Genomic DNA, 11,594 nt, shown 5'->3' on the forward strand with positions numbered 1-11,594 from the left:
AAAAATGTTCGTAGTGGTGCTATCGAATCTGACCAGCGAAATTTTACATTCCATGACAAACTTGAACGAAACCACGATATACAAGTTGGTTTATTACAACTCATTGCCACATACATAAAACACTATTTTACACAAGGGCTACAGCATAAAATGCGAAAAGCCGGTTAGTTTGTACGAGTATAAATATACGACGAGCAGAGAATTCCAAATAACGCAACATTAAAGTCTAAAATAAAACTGCACCGAAAACTACGAACATTGAACGATTTCAGTATTAAGTACGAGTTTTTGTTATGACAGTTTATGCATGATCTAATGCCGTTGTTAAGGTACCGTCTCAACATTATATTTGCTGAACAGGACTTTGCAATAAAGGGGTCGATAATATGGCCGTTGGATAAGAAAAGCATTGGCGTACGCATAAATGCAACTATTTTACCGATTTGTGAGCACTACCTTTACACATGTGCAGTGCAAGCGACACTAATAAAAACGTGCTAGCGCCCACTGACGGGCAAATTACTGTGCTCAAAACGCCGCTTGGTATCGCGACTGAGATATTTACGATCACCAGGCAATTGAAGACAAAGAAATAAACCACAGCTGGGAGCTGCAGACAGTAGTAAATTATAGTTTTTTTTAACCAAGTCGATGAAACAAACAGTGAGCTCCCACAATTTAAAAGTACATATGGCGCATGATTAAGAGCTGCAAAGGTACATGGTTCTACTCCGATTACTTATCTAAAAGCGCACTGCCGACAGTTAACGACGTGAAACGCCCGTAAGCCAAATAAACGCTATATGTGTTTTGCCTATATTGGAATGTGTGTATATCGGGACAGTCAGACAACTATCACAAAGAAAGTTTTGTGAATACTAAAACATTGGTTTGGTCAAACACAAATCATTGGGATAAACATTACAATGCAGGGGTAAACTGCAAGTAGTAACTTGCAAGTCGTTTACGTTACAACCGAGCCACATTCCGAACCGGGCAGGAATTTTGTACAAGACGCAACGCTGTAAGTCAATGAGAAAAGTTTTCGCATCTGTGTAGTGAAAATGGTGGGTCGTCGGGCGCAACGAACCGTAAAGACTGTAATTTTAAGCACAAGGTGCAAGAACAAGGAAACGCCTACGTGGGTGAAAATAACTACCGACCACCTGCTTAAGGCAGTTTTCGTGAAGGTGGTGTGCACAGTTTTATGGAACAACGCTTGTCAAATCAGAATAATTTTGCGACCGATAATAGATTCTACGACTCAACCTCGTTCGTACATATAATAATTTGTACTTGAGAAAATGGCATATTTCTAAAACTGCGAAAATGCACCAATTATTTTATGTGGCCAATTTACTATACCATCAGCCAGCAACGATTAGAATTGTTTCGTCACCGTTCTCATTATAAAGAACTAAAATCAGCCTAATAAACACTAAGTAAATTCCTTAACAACGACGCACAAAATAGTCAATCGAATGGGTTGCTTTACCACTTTCCGACATACGGCTACTTGATGGCGCTACAGAGCGAAGGGAGTGACGTAATCGACAGTACCACGTCATAATTATCCCTATCTACAGTTTTGGATTGATAACGTACGTTCACGTTTCTGTTTCAAGCCAGGAAGGCTTGTCTTGTGATGTATAGTGGATGTTGAACTGCTTCAAGGTGCTTTCGAGTCGCTCTTGGTTGCCTGCGAAGTACGCGGTGATCGCATTGTGGAAAAGCAGAAGATGTTTCTGCATCACTTTCACCTGCACATTCGACAAGATGTTACGTTTATGGACAGGGGCATCGTAATTAAACTATTTGAGCCATTGAAGGATCTTAATACAAAATCATTTTTGCTGAAATTGGACATTATAGCCTTGGCTATCCCTTTTTGCAGGTGTATTGTGGCATTAACTGCTTGTGCAGAAAGTACGCACATAGAGCAGTAAACGCCATTGTGAAAATTGTGTGTTATTGATTATGAGCGTTGACGTTGCGACCTATCCTCGAGGGATGTCAATAATAATTAGCATCCAATCAATGATTCCTTCTGTTTATTGGTTCGGCATTGCCTGGTTTTCCTTAAACGTCAAAATTCAAAGAAAGGGGTTCAAATATATGCAAAGCGCTTGAACCGCGGAGGGCAACATAGGTGAGATACCCAGATAAACACACGTCAGGATTATCCCTGATATGTCGGGGATTTTAATGTTTAAATTTGGGTCGGGAAGAAATGGCAAAAAGTGTTTATTTCCGTTTAAATGAAAGTAAATTGTGCAACTGAACTTCTAAATCATAATTCCAAACTTCGCGAAAAGGTAACAATAAAAAGTTACGTCACCCAGATTAATTTTTGCATCAATCAACGAACGTAACCTAATTTGTCAAAAACTAAAAAGCTCAAATTTTCGTGAAATTTTTAGTTTCACTAAAAAGAAATTTTCAACCACGCAAGTCAACTGTACAACGTAAAATATGACAATCTTGCCATCTGAATCTTTTCGCAATTCTTGCCAAAGCAAAATTTTTTCAAACAAGTGACGTAATCATACCGAACAAGTTCTGTTGATTGTCTGTCATAACAACACTCAATATGAAAAGCTTTTGACAAAATTGAGAAAAGATCTTTGAATTGCGAATCAATAGTCTATCTACGTCACGTACATGCTTGAAAAAAATGTGGTCGGTTTTACAACTCTGAAGAACCGGATTTGGTTGAAATAAACTTGTTGACCTTTTGGAACTTCGTTCTTTGTAGAAAACTTAGAAACTTACCCGATTTTCGTCGAGAAACTGTAACTTGACGCCAACGTCAGCCTTCAGCTTATCGTATATTGTCTTATGATTGTTGTAGTTTGCCTGAGCGTTCGCTTGCTTCAGTATATTCGCCTCCGTGCGTGGAGTTAGCTTCAGAACATCCAGATCATTGCGGTAGGCGTCGAATTCAACCCTGGTAAAACACAATCTCGTGCCTTATTTTTTGTGTTTGGCTGCTGCATTGATATGAAACATTGGTGGAAAATTAACCTTCCAGATATTTACAAGGACAAGCGTTTCTTTATCTATTTCACACACTTTCACTGCATTGTCATTTTGTACGTTTTCAATAATATTTGGGCAAGTATATACGCGAGTAGCTGATAAATACTGTTCAAAACAGGACATAAAAGCATGACATTTGGTGACAAATGGCATCTTTTCCACTAATTTTATGTTTAAAACTATTTGTTACTTGTCAGTTGTTTTTATATGGGTGTAATGGAGATTACAAATATCTACAAACATAAAGAGATTTACTGCAACAATTCTTAAAAAATACCACCTTAAGTGTAGTATTTTCAGTATTACTAGAAAACAAACAAAAACCAAAAAGAGGGATTTTGTACCTTGCTGCTTCATATCTCTTCACTGTCAAAAGTGTGTCTTCCATTGTTTTTGAACAGAGGGTTGTGATACTAGAAGAAAAGAAATTGATGGCAGACAACAGGGCTTCACCATTCTTTGCCAGAACATGTTGAGTTTCAGCATTGTAACGGAATTCATCCTACAATTTAATGTTTTCATGGTTAATATTTGTTTAGATACCGTTGTAGATAAAAAACATGGCATTAATTTGCTATGATTCCAAACTTCAGGAGGTAATCTGTTTGAAACGTCAGAAGTTATTGTAAACTTGTATGATTAGCAAGTATGATAGGTATATAATATCTGTAGTGTATTTGGCTGGCAACGACAAAGTCAACAAAATTTAAAATGTAACTGCCCAACAAAGCACTTCTTTTAAATCCTTAGTTTTGCGCTGGAAGGGCAGCCGTGCGTTGGAACAACAATGACACCACTAAACCCTCGCATGTTTAAACAGGCCTGTGTTGTGTTTCAACAATGGACATACAGGGTATCAAGACTGTTAAAGTGAAAAAACATGCTCAAAAAATTATGCCTGCCCGAGTTCAGATATCTAACAGGTTGCATTTAAAATTTATGATTTCTAATATGTATGTTTTTCCCAAATTTCTCCCTTCTAATTTCATTGTAAAGTTTAATTGGATCAAAGTATGTCATATTGGTTTTGTCATTAATTAGTACACAGAAGGGGGAAAAAAGTTAGTGTTTGAATAGTATAGGTAACCTTTTTATCTTAGGATTTCCCATTTAAAATAATGCACTAAATTCTGTGATAACTTGAGTGTGTATTCATGCATTGATAAACATATCAAAAGCATTTTTTATTTAAGTTGCACAATCGGTAAATATTTGACAAACCTGTAATTCTTGTGACTTTCCAGAGAGCTGACTGAAAGTTTCACCGAGGACTTTCTGCGTTTGTACGACTGAACTGAAATGGTTGGCCAGTGTTTGGGTGAGAGTTAGCAAACTTTCATACCTAAAACACACACAAAAAAGTAAAATAGATTTTAAACATAATCTGTATATACTTGGTAATGTAAGGCTCTTTTTCACTCCTGACTATTTATCGCCATGTTATGCGTTGTACTTCATTTGTCCTGATGAAGGTCAGTTGAATAACGACCGACATGTCGTCCGTTCTAATTTTTCTTTTTTTGCCAGAAGAGCCTTATATTACCAAGTAATATGCCTGGCAGCATCAGCAACAAACTGTTCTGTATATACTTCTTAGAAGCAGTATTTCTTAATTGAGGAATTGGTTGGTTTGTTTCATTTGGAAAAAAATGCCCAGGTATTTTACCAACTTACAAGATCAGTTTACATTAAAATGTTAAGAATTTTCTCATAGAACATAGGTGTTTTACTTTCTCTTGGTATCCCTCAATATCTCAATTTTTGCTTCCAATTCCAAGTCAACTGTCCTGGTGCCACGACCAAGTCTTTCAGAAAGAAGTTGTTTGGTGCACTGTAATCACAACACATAAGTAATAATTTACACCCACCAAAAATTGCCGGTTTATTTACTCTATTCAGTACATGTGGTACAGAGAGGATGGATAACTAACATCATCACACCAAGAAATTGAATAGTAGGCAACTTCTAAATTAACCACACTAAAACAAGAAACAGAATGTTTGGTGGTTCTAGGAAGATTTTTTATAAACCTTTTAAATATTAACTGTTCCACTTTGTTATCACATGATAACTGTTTCCTGATCTCTGCCATATTTTACACAGAAGTAGGACAAATGATCACAACGTATAGGTACTGTTCACAGTACCAATACCAACAGACAATAAATATGTAACATTTTTGTTTGTATATTTGGTAGTTTGTGTGCGAAAACAATTCGACTGTGTTTGTAATATGTTTAATGGCCCTTACCCGATATGTTTTCACGCTCCATGTTTTAATATTTTCTGCCTTGACGGCAGCTGCCTGTTGTACTTCCTGCAGCGTGAGATTAGAAATTGTGTTGGCATTTTTGCCTGTGTCCAAGTTGTTGCCAAAACCTATAAGGTGGCAGAAAGTATTAACATGCGTTATTACCACACCAACAGCAGTAGTTTATCACTTAAGGTTGTTGCTATATGATACAAAATAATATAAGTAAAATATACATAAAACTACAAAAATACCTTAACTACATGCAAAAGACACACAAAAACCCCTTAAATATAAAATGTACATGCAATTATGAGCTGTAAGTTACCAGTTAAAAATAAAGTAACTACACTAAACTCCCTAATAGAGAATAGTAAGGACAGTTCTATTTAATTTGTTGAAACAGATGTACCCCAATATAATATTATGATAACGATCATTGCCAGTTTGAAGTTATTCTCCTGTTCAATTGCAATAGTTTTACTATTTCGCAATTTGTTATTTGTACCTAATGAGGTTGGCTTGGCAAAAGGTTGGCCACCCTTAAATACTGGAGACTGGTGGGGGTCATTGAGTGATTGAGTGTGTGCTGTCACTCCAGCCGATGCAAGACGACTTCCAACAGAATCCTCACCAGCGAGTCTGCTTCCAACGTTAGTTGATCCATGGTATGTTTGTCCACCTAAACATAACAAAATGTTGTTTCAAGTAACAATCGAAAAATAATTGCAAAAAAGAAAGGTTCACAGTTTAAAGGAACTACTTTTCGATCATAGATGGGTTTATGAAACCTTGTAGATGTTTTGCAAATATGTCTAAAATTAGAATAAAGATAGTACACAGTTTAAAATGGTTGAACACAAAGCAGTTTTAATTGGCTTGTTGAAGGAAAGGACAAAAGCATACATTGCATAAATACAAAACAAGTTACCACATTTATAGGCCAAGGTACAGTTTATACAACGAAAGGCACCTATTGCTTAACCAAAAACTGGTGACACCAGTTCAATAACTTACACTGTATCTGTCCTTGGTTGTTAAACAAGACTGACGGCATTTTAGCAAAACAGTAAGAGAAATTCTAAAAGACGCCCTTATTCAGCAAATTCTGGCCTACCTAACAAACTACGCAAGCAACAGGTATGTGAATAACATGCTTCAGGCAGTCTTCACAAGCTGCATTGAATAACTCTATACTGACACACAACTAAGCTCGACATAACATTTGTACCTGTGCATGGTTTCCTGAACCTGTCGTAATGGTAAATCTCACTTCCTGATATCCAAATATACAAACATGGGAACCAGTAATAAATTTTTATCTAAAACCAAAGCAACCCTGTATAGAGAGGGTTTGTGTGGCCACCAGTTTCCCTGGTACGCGTGGCTTGATGACATGACTCAACACGTTTGATGGATACATGGGGAAGAAAGACAGGAAACTACGATTCTGAATCTATAACAAATGGCTGGTGATCCTTGTTCCAGATGTACAGAACAATACAGCGCAATGCTGAATAAAAGATAGCTAATTGATTGGGAAATCTGTCTTGACTAACAAATTGATTTATTGCTTGTGTTTTGTACATAAGGTTTAATAGTCAGGAAAATGCTTATTTGATTACAAATTGTAAAACAATTGAATGCAAATGCACTGATACACCTATATACTACTTGCCAAGAGTGGTAATAGCGGACTGGTCTTGGTTCATGTGTAACTATCAAACAAATCTTAATATTGCTGCTTGAAGACTGTCAAATTACATTCCCATTTACTAAAGAAACCAGACCCACCATTTCTTGTTTCACCAGCTTTTCTCCATGTGCGAGTTTGGTAGTCAGTCATAGTGCAGATGGAAGATTTCCCATACAGGGGTTTTGTTGGGACCAGGATGCCAGACAGTTTACACAGAGTGTTTGCACAATGGAAACAATTTACCAATGAACACTCATACAGACTAGAAAGGATAATATTAGTTCTATTTGAGTGTCATATGCAACTATCCTTGCTACAGAAAAGAAACATCACTGCATAACATGTTCCAAATAATATTAAGCAAATCTTAGATTTAAAACCTAAAGATTGACTGAGTCTCATTTTTTGAATAAATATTTATTATCTAGGAACAAGTTATATGAGAGAAAAACTAGGTCATTTGTGATTAATATTTGCCCACAATGCAGAAATATATATATATATAAACATATATATATCCGAAATAACCTAATGACAAAAGATTTTGCATTATTTTACTTGTTAAAAAATTAGATACCAAGTTTTTGTTGCCAATAAGACTGTAGGTAGATTCCTATACATATTTTAAAAGAGTTCTATCTATTTTCTGGGAATGCATAATAATTTAATTGCATGTATATACAATAAATGTATAATTAAAGGCAAATAAAAAAACAAAAAAAATTCCAATGCCCTACAGAATGCAAACAATTGAAAGCAACCACCTAACTGATAACCTTCTGACACGCTGGCCATTCCAACAAACTAAATACTAGCCACACAACGTCATAAAATGCCCGAGGCACTTCACTAAAACCAGGTTACGTATGTAAGCAAGAACACCTTTTCCCTTTCACCAGGCATAACTTATACATCAAAAGATCCATGACTTGTGTTGGGCCACGTGAGCAGGCCAAACAATGAGCCAGTGCCTTTTCAAAGAGCCATAGGACAAACACTTGTTTTTATGCTTCAATGACTCTTAGACCAAGCGCTACAAGTCTTTTTTGAAATGTTGCTCCCATTAAATCAATACAAGCACCTCTCATATTTTTAAACTGTGTAAAAATGGTACTGGACCTCACAAACTTCTGTAGCATGTTCACCTAATGGAAGTGACTGCTTAGTACAGCCTAAAGGATGATGGAGGATAATGAAAAAATAGTTTACATATCTTTTGTCAGGAAACAATGTGAGTCATATGACAGAATCTTACAACATGAGTAGTCACCCAAAACAGGTGCTTTTCTCCCAAATTAGAAAAAGGCCATGAGAAAGTTTAAGACACGTAGCAAAACCAGACTGACTCACCTATTGGAGTATTTGGAAGTGAGTTGTTGCTTGGTGAAATCGCTGTACTCTTTTCCTAAAACCAAAGTATTGAAGTAAAAACACCTACTTACGTTTTAGCACAAAACAAAAATATGAGGCATTTATATGTACAAAATAATGATATACAATGTAACTACATTATGCACTGACATAAATGATGTAAAAATAAGCATTGCTTTTTTAAAAATTACAGCGCATAACATTTAAAATACTAATTTTGAATCACAACTTAAAAGTTTCTTAATAATTTGGTTCATTAAGTTTCGAACCCAAATAAACTCTACAAAAATTAAAGCACAAAAGCCAAGACGGAATGTTCATGCATTTATAAATTTACACACCATATTTTCTGAACTTGGGTTAGCTACGTCATCCCCATGGTCACCATTAGTAGTAGGGCGTGTCTCCTCATTTCCATTCGTTAAGGATATTTCAGTAGTGGCAGGAGGCATGTCCATGGATTGGGTGATATCAACCATGATTGATATGAGAATATATGCAACTAAAACTATTTGTAAAAATCAACAACAAAGTACTTCAACCTTGCAAACTTTTCTGAAAGAAAACACAAATATCAGGAAACATTTCTTTCCTTTTAATTCTGAAACTGAGACTTGAAACCAAAATAAAAAATGAATTAAGCCAAAGGTAATACTAGTCATTGAACAGACGTTTCAAGTCATTGGCGTTTGAAATGTCATCTCAATGACTAAGATATTAGCTTTGTTCTTTATATTCAAACTTATTGACTCAAGTTATAAAGTTTTTAAATGCAATTCAACAATTAATTTGAATACAATTAAGCAAGGTTCAGATCAAGATTGTTATGTATCACTCAGTTTCAATCAATAAATTACTAAAAAGCAGCCCAAATGGGTAGGTTTAATCATGTTGGTGCAAGCATGTTTCAAAAAACAAATTTGTTGGTAGCTAATGAATCACAGTTTTCTGTAAATTAAAGGTGGAAAAACACGAGCCTTGCAGATTGAAAAGTTTGTAAGTTGCGTAGGGATTTTTTTGACTTGAAATTTTTCCGCATTCTAATTTTTTGTTATACAATTGTTTTGTGTGGATTGTTGATACAATTTAAAAATTGTACACAGAGGATCTATGCCATTATTTCCAATCAGACCTGGCTAGATCCGACTCAGTCTCTAGCTACACTCCAGTCTGCAGAATATGCAGTTCACGACAAGATCTCAGGTGTATAGGACCAAATCTTCCTACAGGCGCTTGTACATGACCCCTAAGACCGTGTGCAAGACCAATAAGCCTGCATGCAATGCAAACAATAAAATATCTTTGATGCAAATCATTTTTCTTAAATGATGCATGTAGCAGTACAGCTGTTTTGCGTTGATTGTTTTATGAGATATCCGCATGCCAAAAAATTCCTGCATCATGCAGTATAAAAAATTGGCATGCAAACCTAAAAAAGTTAACAAACAACTTGTGCATCTAGCTGTCATACTCTGCAGACTTGGCTTCAATGATTCTGATACCCTTGCCTCATTATTGCTCGTTTGCTTCTGAAAACAAATTCAGTTTATAGAAACAAAAAGATCAAATACGTTGTACGAATGTTTACAAAACAATATGGAGAACTAAAGGAAAAAGCAAATGTTACACACTTGTTGAAACAAATGTTACATTTACTGATTTTTAGCATGCAAAACCATACACCAGGTTAAATACAGTCAACGAAGGCTTACCTAAACAGCAATAGAATGTCACTCTTTGACTGAACAGTTTAAATAAATCAAACTAGAAGCAAAAATGTGAAACAAACCGTCATTCTCCTGACTTGGTTCACAAAAAAAAACTACCGATACTGATTCACAGAGTACCTGGCGTCATTTAACGCATCACTGCTTTCGGTATCGTGGGGCTTTTTAACAAGAAATCTTTTTTATCACTCAAATAAAATCATATCTAGTCGTTTAAAACGCTATACCTTTCATTGTGCATTTTGTACTGGCAATACACCATTATATATTTATCCGTGCTTTAAAATTTGAAATCCTTTTGTGAACCAGTTTTTTCTTTTAAATCATTGCATGAACAGTTTTGCTAATGTCAAGTGGTTCTTTCTTTTTTTTTACTTTTTTAGTAAATTGTTACTCGGCGTGCAAGTGATAATGAACTTTTTTGTGTTTTTATGTTATTCTGTATCATAATGGTTTTGAGGCCAATTTATTTTACAATAGGGTCGCAAAACAAAAAAGTTTCAAAAATACTTCCTTCGTAAATGTGCTATGCGCAGACAGAAATCTGGTGAAAATTCAACTTTTGCCTTTTTTGTCCCGACGCACAGCGGTAGCTACAAACACGTAATCACATAATATTTGATCGATTTTTTAACTTTCTTAAAAGCTTGTCAGTCAAATATAAACTCGTCGGGGTCCCATTCCAAGTTCTTTTCGTGCGACATATCTTGATGGCTATCGGTCAAAGGCATACTTATATCGACCAAACCATCAACAGCTTCATCAGTCTGTGCATTTTTAATGTTCTGCAAGCTTTCTTGGAGCAATGCTTCTCTTTTCTTGTTGGTGTATGAAATGTAAGCGAATAGTGCAATAGTCATCAGCGCTAATATAACCTCGGCGTAAATGTAGATGAAGTTCCACGAACAAACGTTTTTCCAGCTAAACAACTTGTTCTCTGGACTTTTAAAAGATGGAGCTTTACCTTCTTCCACGAGTCGTTGATACCGTTTTTCTACCTCGGCATCACTGAGCTTGTTGACGTCCACAGCCGGAACATTTCTATGTTTCTTTCGCTTTTGAAGTTTAGGACCCATTGTTTGTATCAAGGATAAATCCAAAAAAGCATCAGACCTGCTGCGACTATAGATAATAATTAACTTGCCATTCTTAAGTCAAACACACACGGCGCGTAGAGCGTAAACCCAGTCAATCGTAACGAATATGTTACCAAAATGAAATATTCAGCAATTGAAGTAACTATTGGCAAGGATTCAGACAAATTTGCCTTAACAAATGCAAAGGCCAACTTATATTAGTGAAGAACAAGTTTAATGCCTTTCTTATATGATTAGTGCTGTGGCGTGTCACACGAAACAATCCCAAAATGCTTAGTTGAAAACTAAAATGCTTACGATATTTTCATAATACTTGGTTTTCGAGAGTAATGAATGTTTAGTCTCTTATGATATCTTAATCGCTCTCAGCGTGTGGTCTATGCAGCAATATTGAAAAAAAAACTAACAAATA

General features: G+C 35.8%; 1 protein-coding gene across 3 annotated transcripts; it reads right to left on the reverse strand.

The window, feature by feature from the left end:
* Positions 1-72: 72 nt before the first annotated feature.
* LOC145912554 (arfaptin-2-like) lies at positions 73-10,209 on the reverse strand. 3 transcript variants are annotated; one of them, XM_083000057.1, is made up of 10 exons: positions 10,071-10,209; positions 8,700-9,887; positions 8,338-8,392; positions 5,800-5,973; positions 5,292-5,419; positions 4,770-4,870; positions 4,261-4,381; positions 3,384-3,541; positions 2,773-2,947; positions 73-1,760 (listed from the first exon to the last, which is right to left on the reverse strand). In XM_083000057.1, the coding sequence occupies exons 2-10, from the start codon at positions 8,835-8,837 to the stop codon at positions 1,608-1,610; spliced, it is 1,203 nt and encodes a 400-aa protein (XP_082856183.1). In that variant the 5' UTR covers positions 8,838-9,887; positions 10,071-10,209; the 3' UTR covers positions 73-1,607. The 3 variants fall into 3 exon arrangements, with proteins under 3 accessions (XP_082856183.1, XP_082856184.1, XP_082856185.1); XM_083000058.1 differs by lacking the exons at positions 8,338-8,392; positions 8,700-9,887; positions 10,071-10,209 and adding an exon at positions 7,086-7,279; XM_083000059.1 differs by lacking the exons at positions 8,338-8,392; positions 8,700-9,887; positions 10,071-10,209 and adding an exon at positions 6,309-6,425.
* Between the last annotated feature and the right edge of the window lie 1,385 nt (positions 10,210-11,594).

The sequence above is a fragment of the Ascidia mentula genome, chromosome 8 (assembly GCF_947561715.1).
Source record: "Ascidia mentula chromosome 8, kaAscMent1.1, whole genome shotgun sequence".
Classification (NCBI taxonomy): Eukaryota; Metazoa; Chordata; class Ascidiacea; order Phlebobranchia; family Ascidiidae; genus Ascidia; species Ascidia mentula.

What these genes read in the sequence shown, in the direction of transcription:
- LOC145912554 (XM_083000057.1), bottom strand. Translation starts at nt 8,837, where the DNA reads ATGGTTGATATCACCCAATCCATGGACATGCCTCCTGCCACTACTGAA. An exon ending in TGCCAAGCCAACCTCATTAG is followed by an intron (nt 5,420 to 5,799) that starts GTACAAATAACA and finishes GCCACCTTATAG; the next exon opens with GTTTTGGCAACAACTTGGAC. An exon ending in TTGAGGGATACCAAGAGAAA is followed by an intron (nt 4,382 to 4,769) that starts GTAAAACACCTA and finishes TGTGTGTTTTAG; the next exon opens with GTATGAAAGTTTGCTAACTC.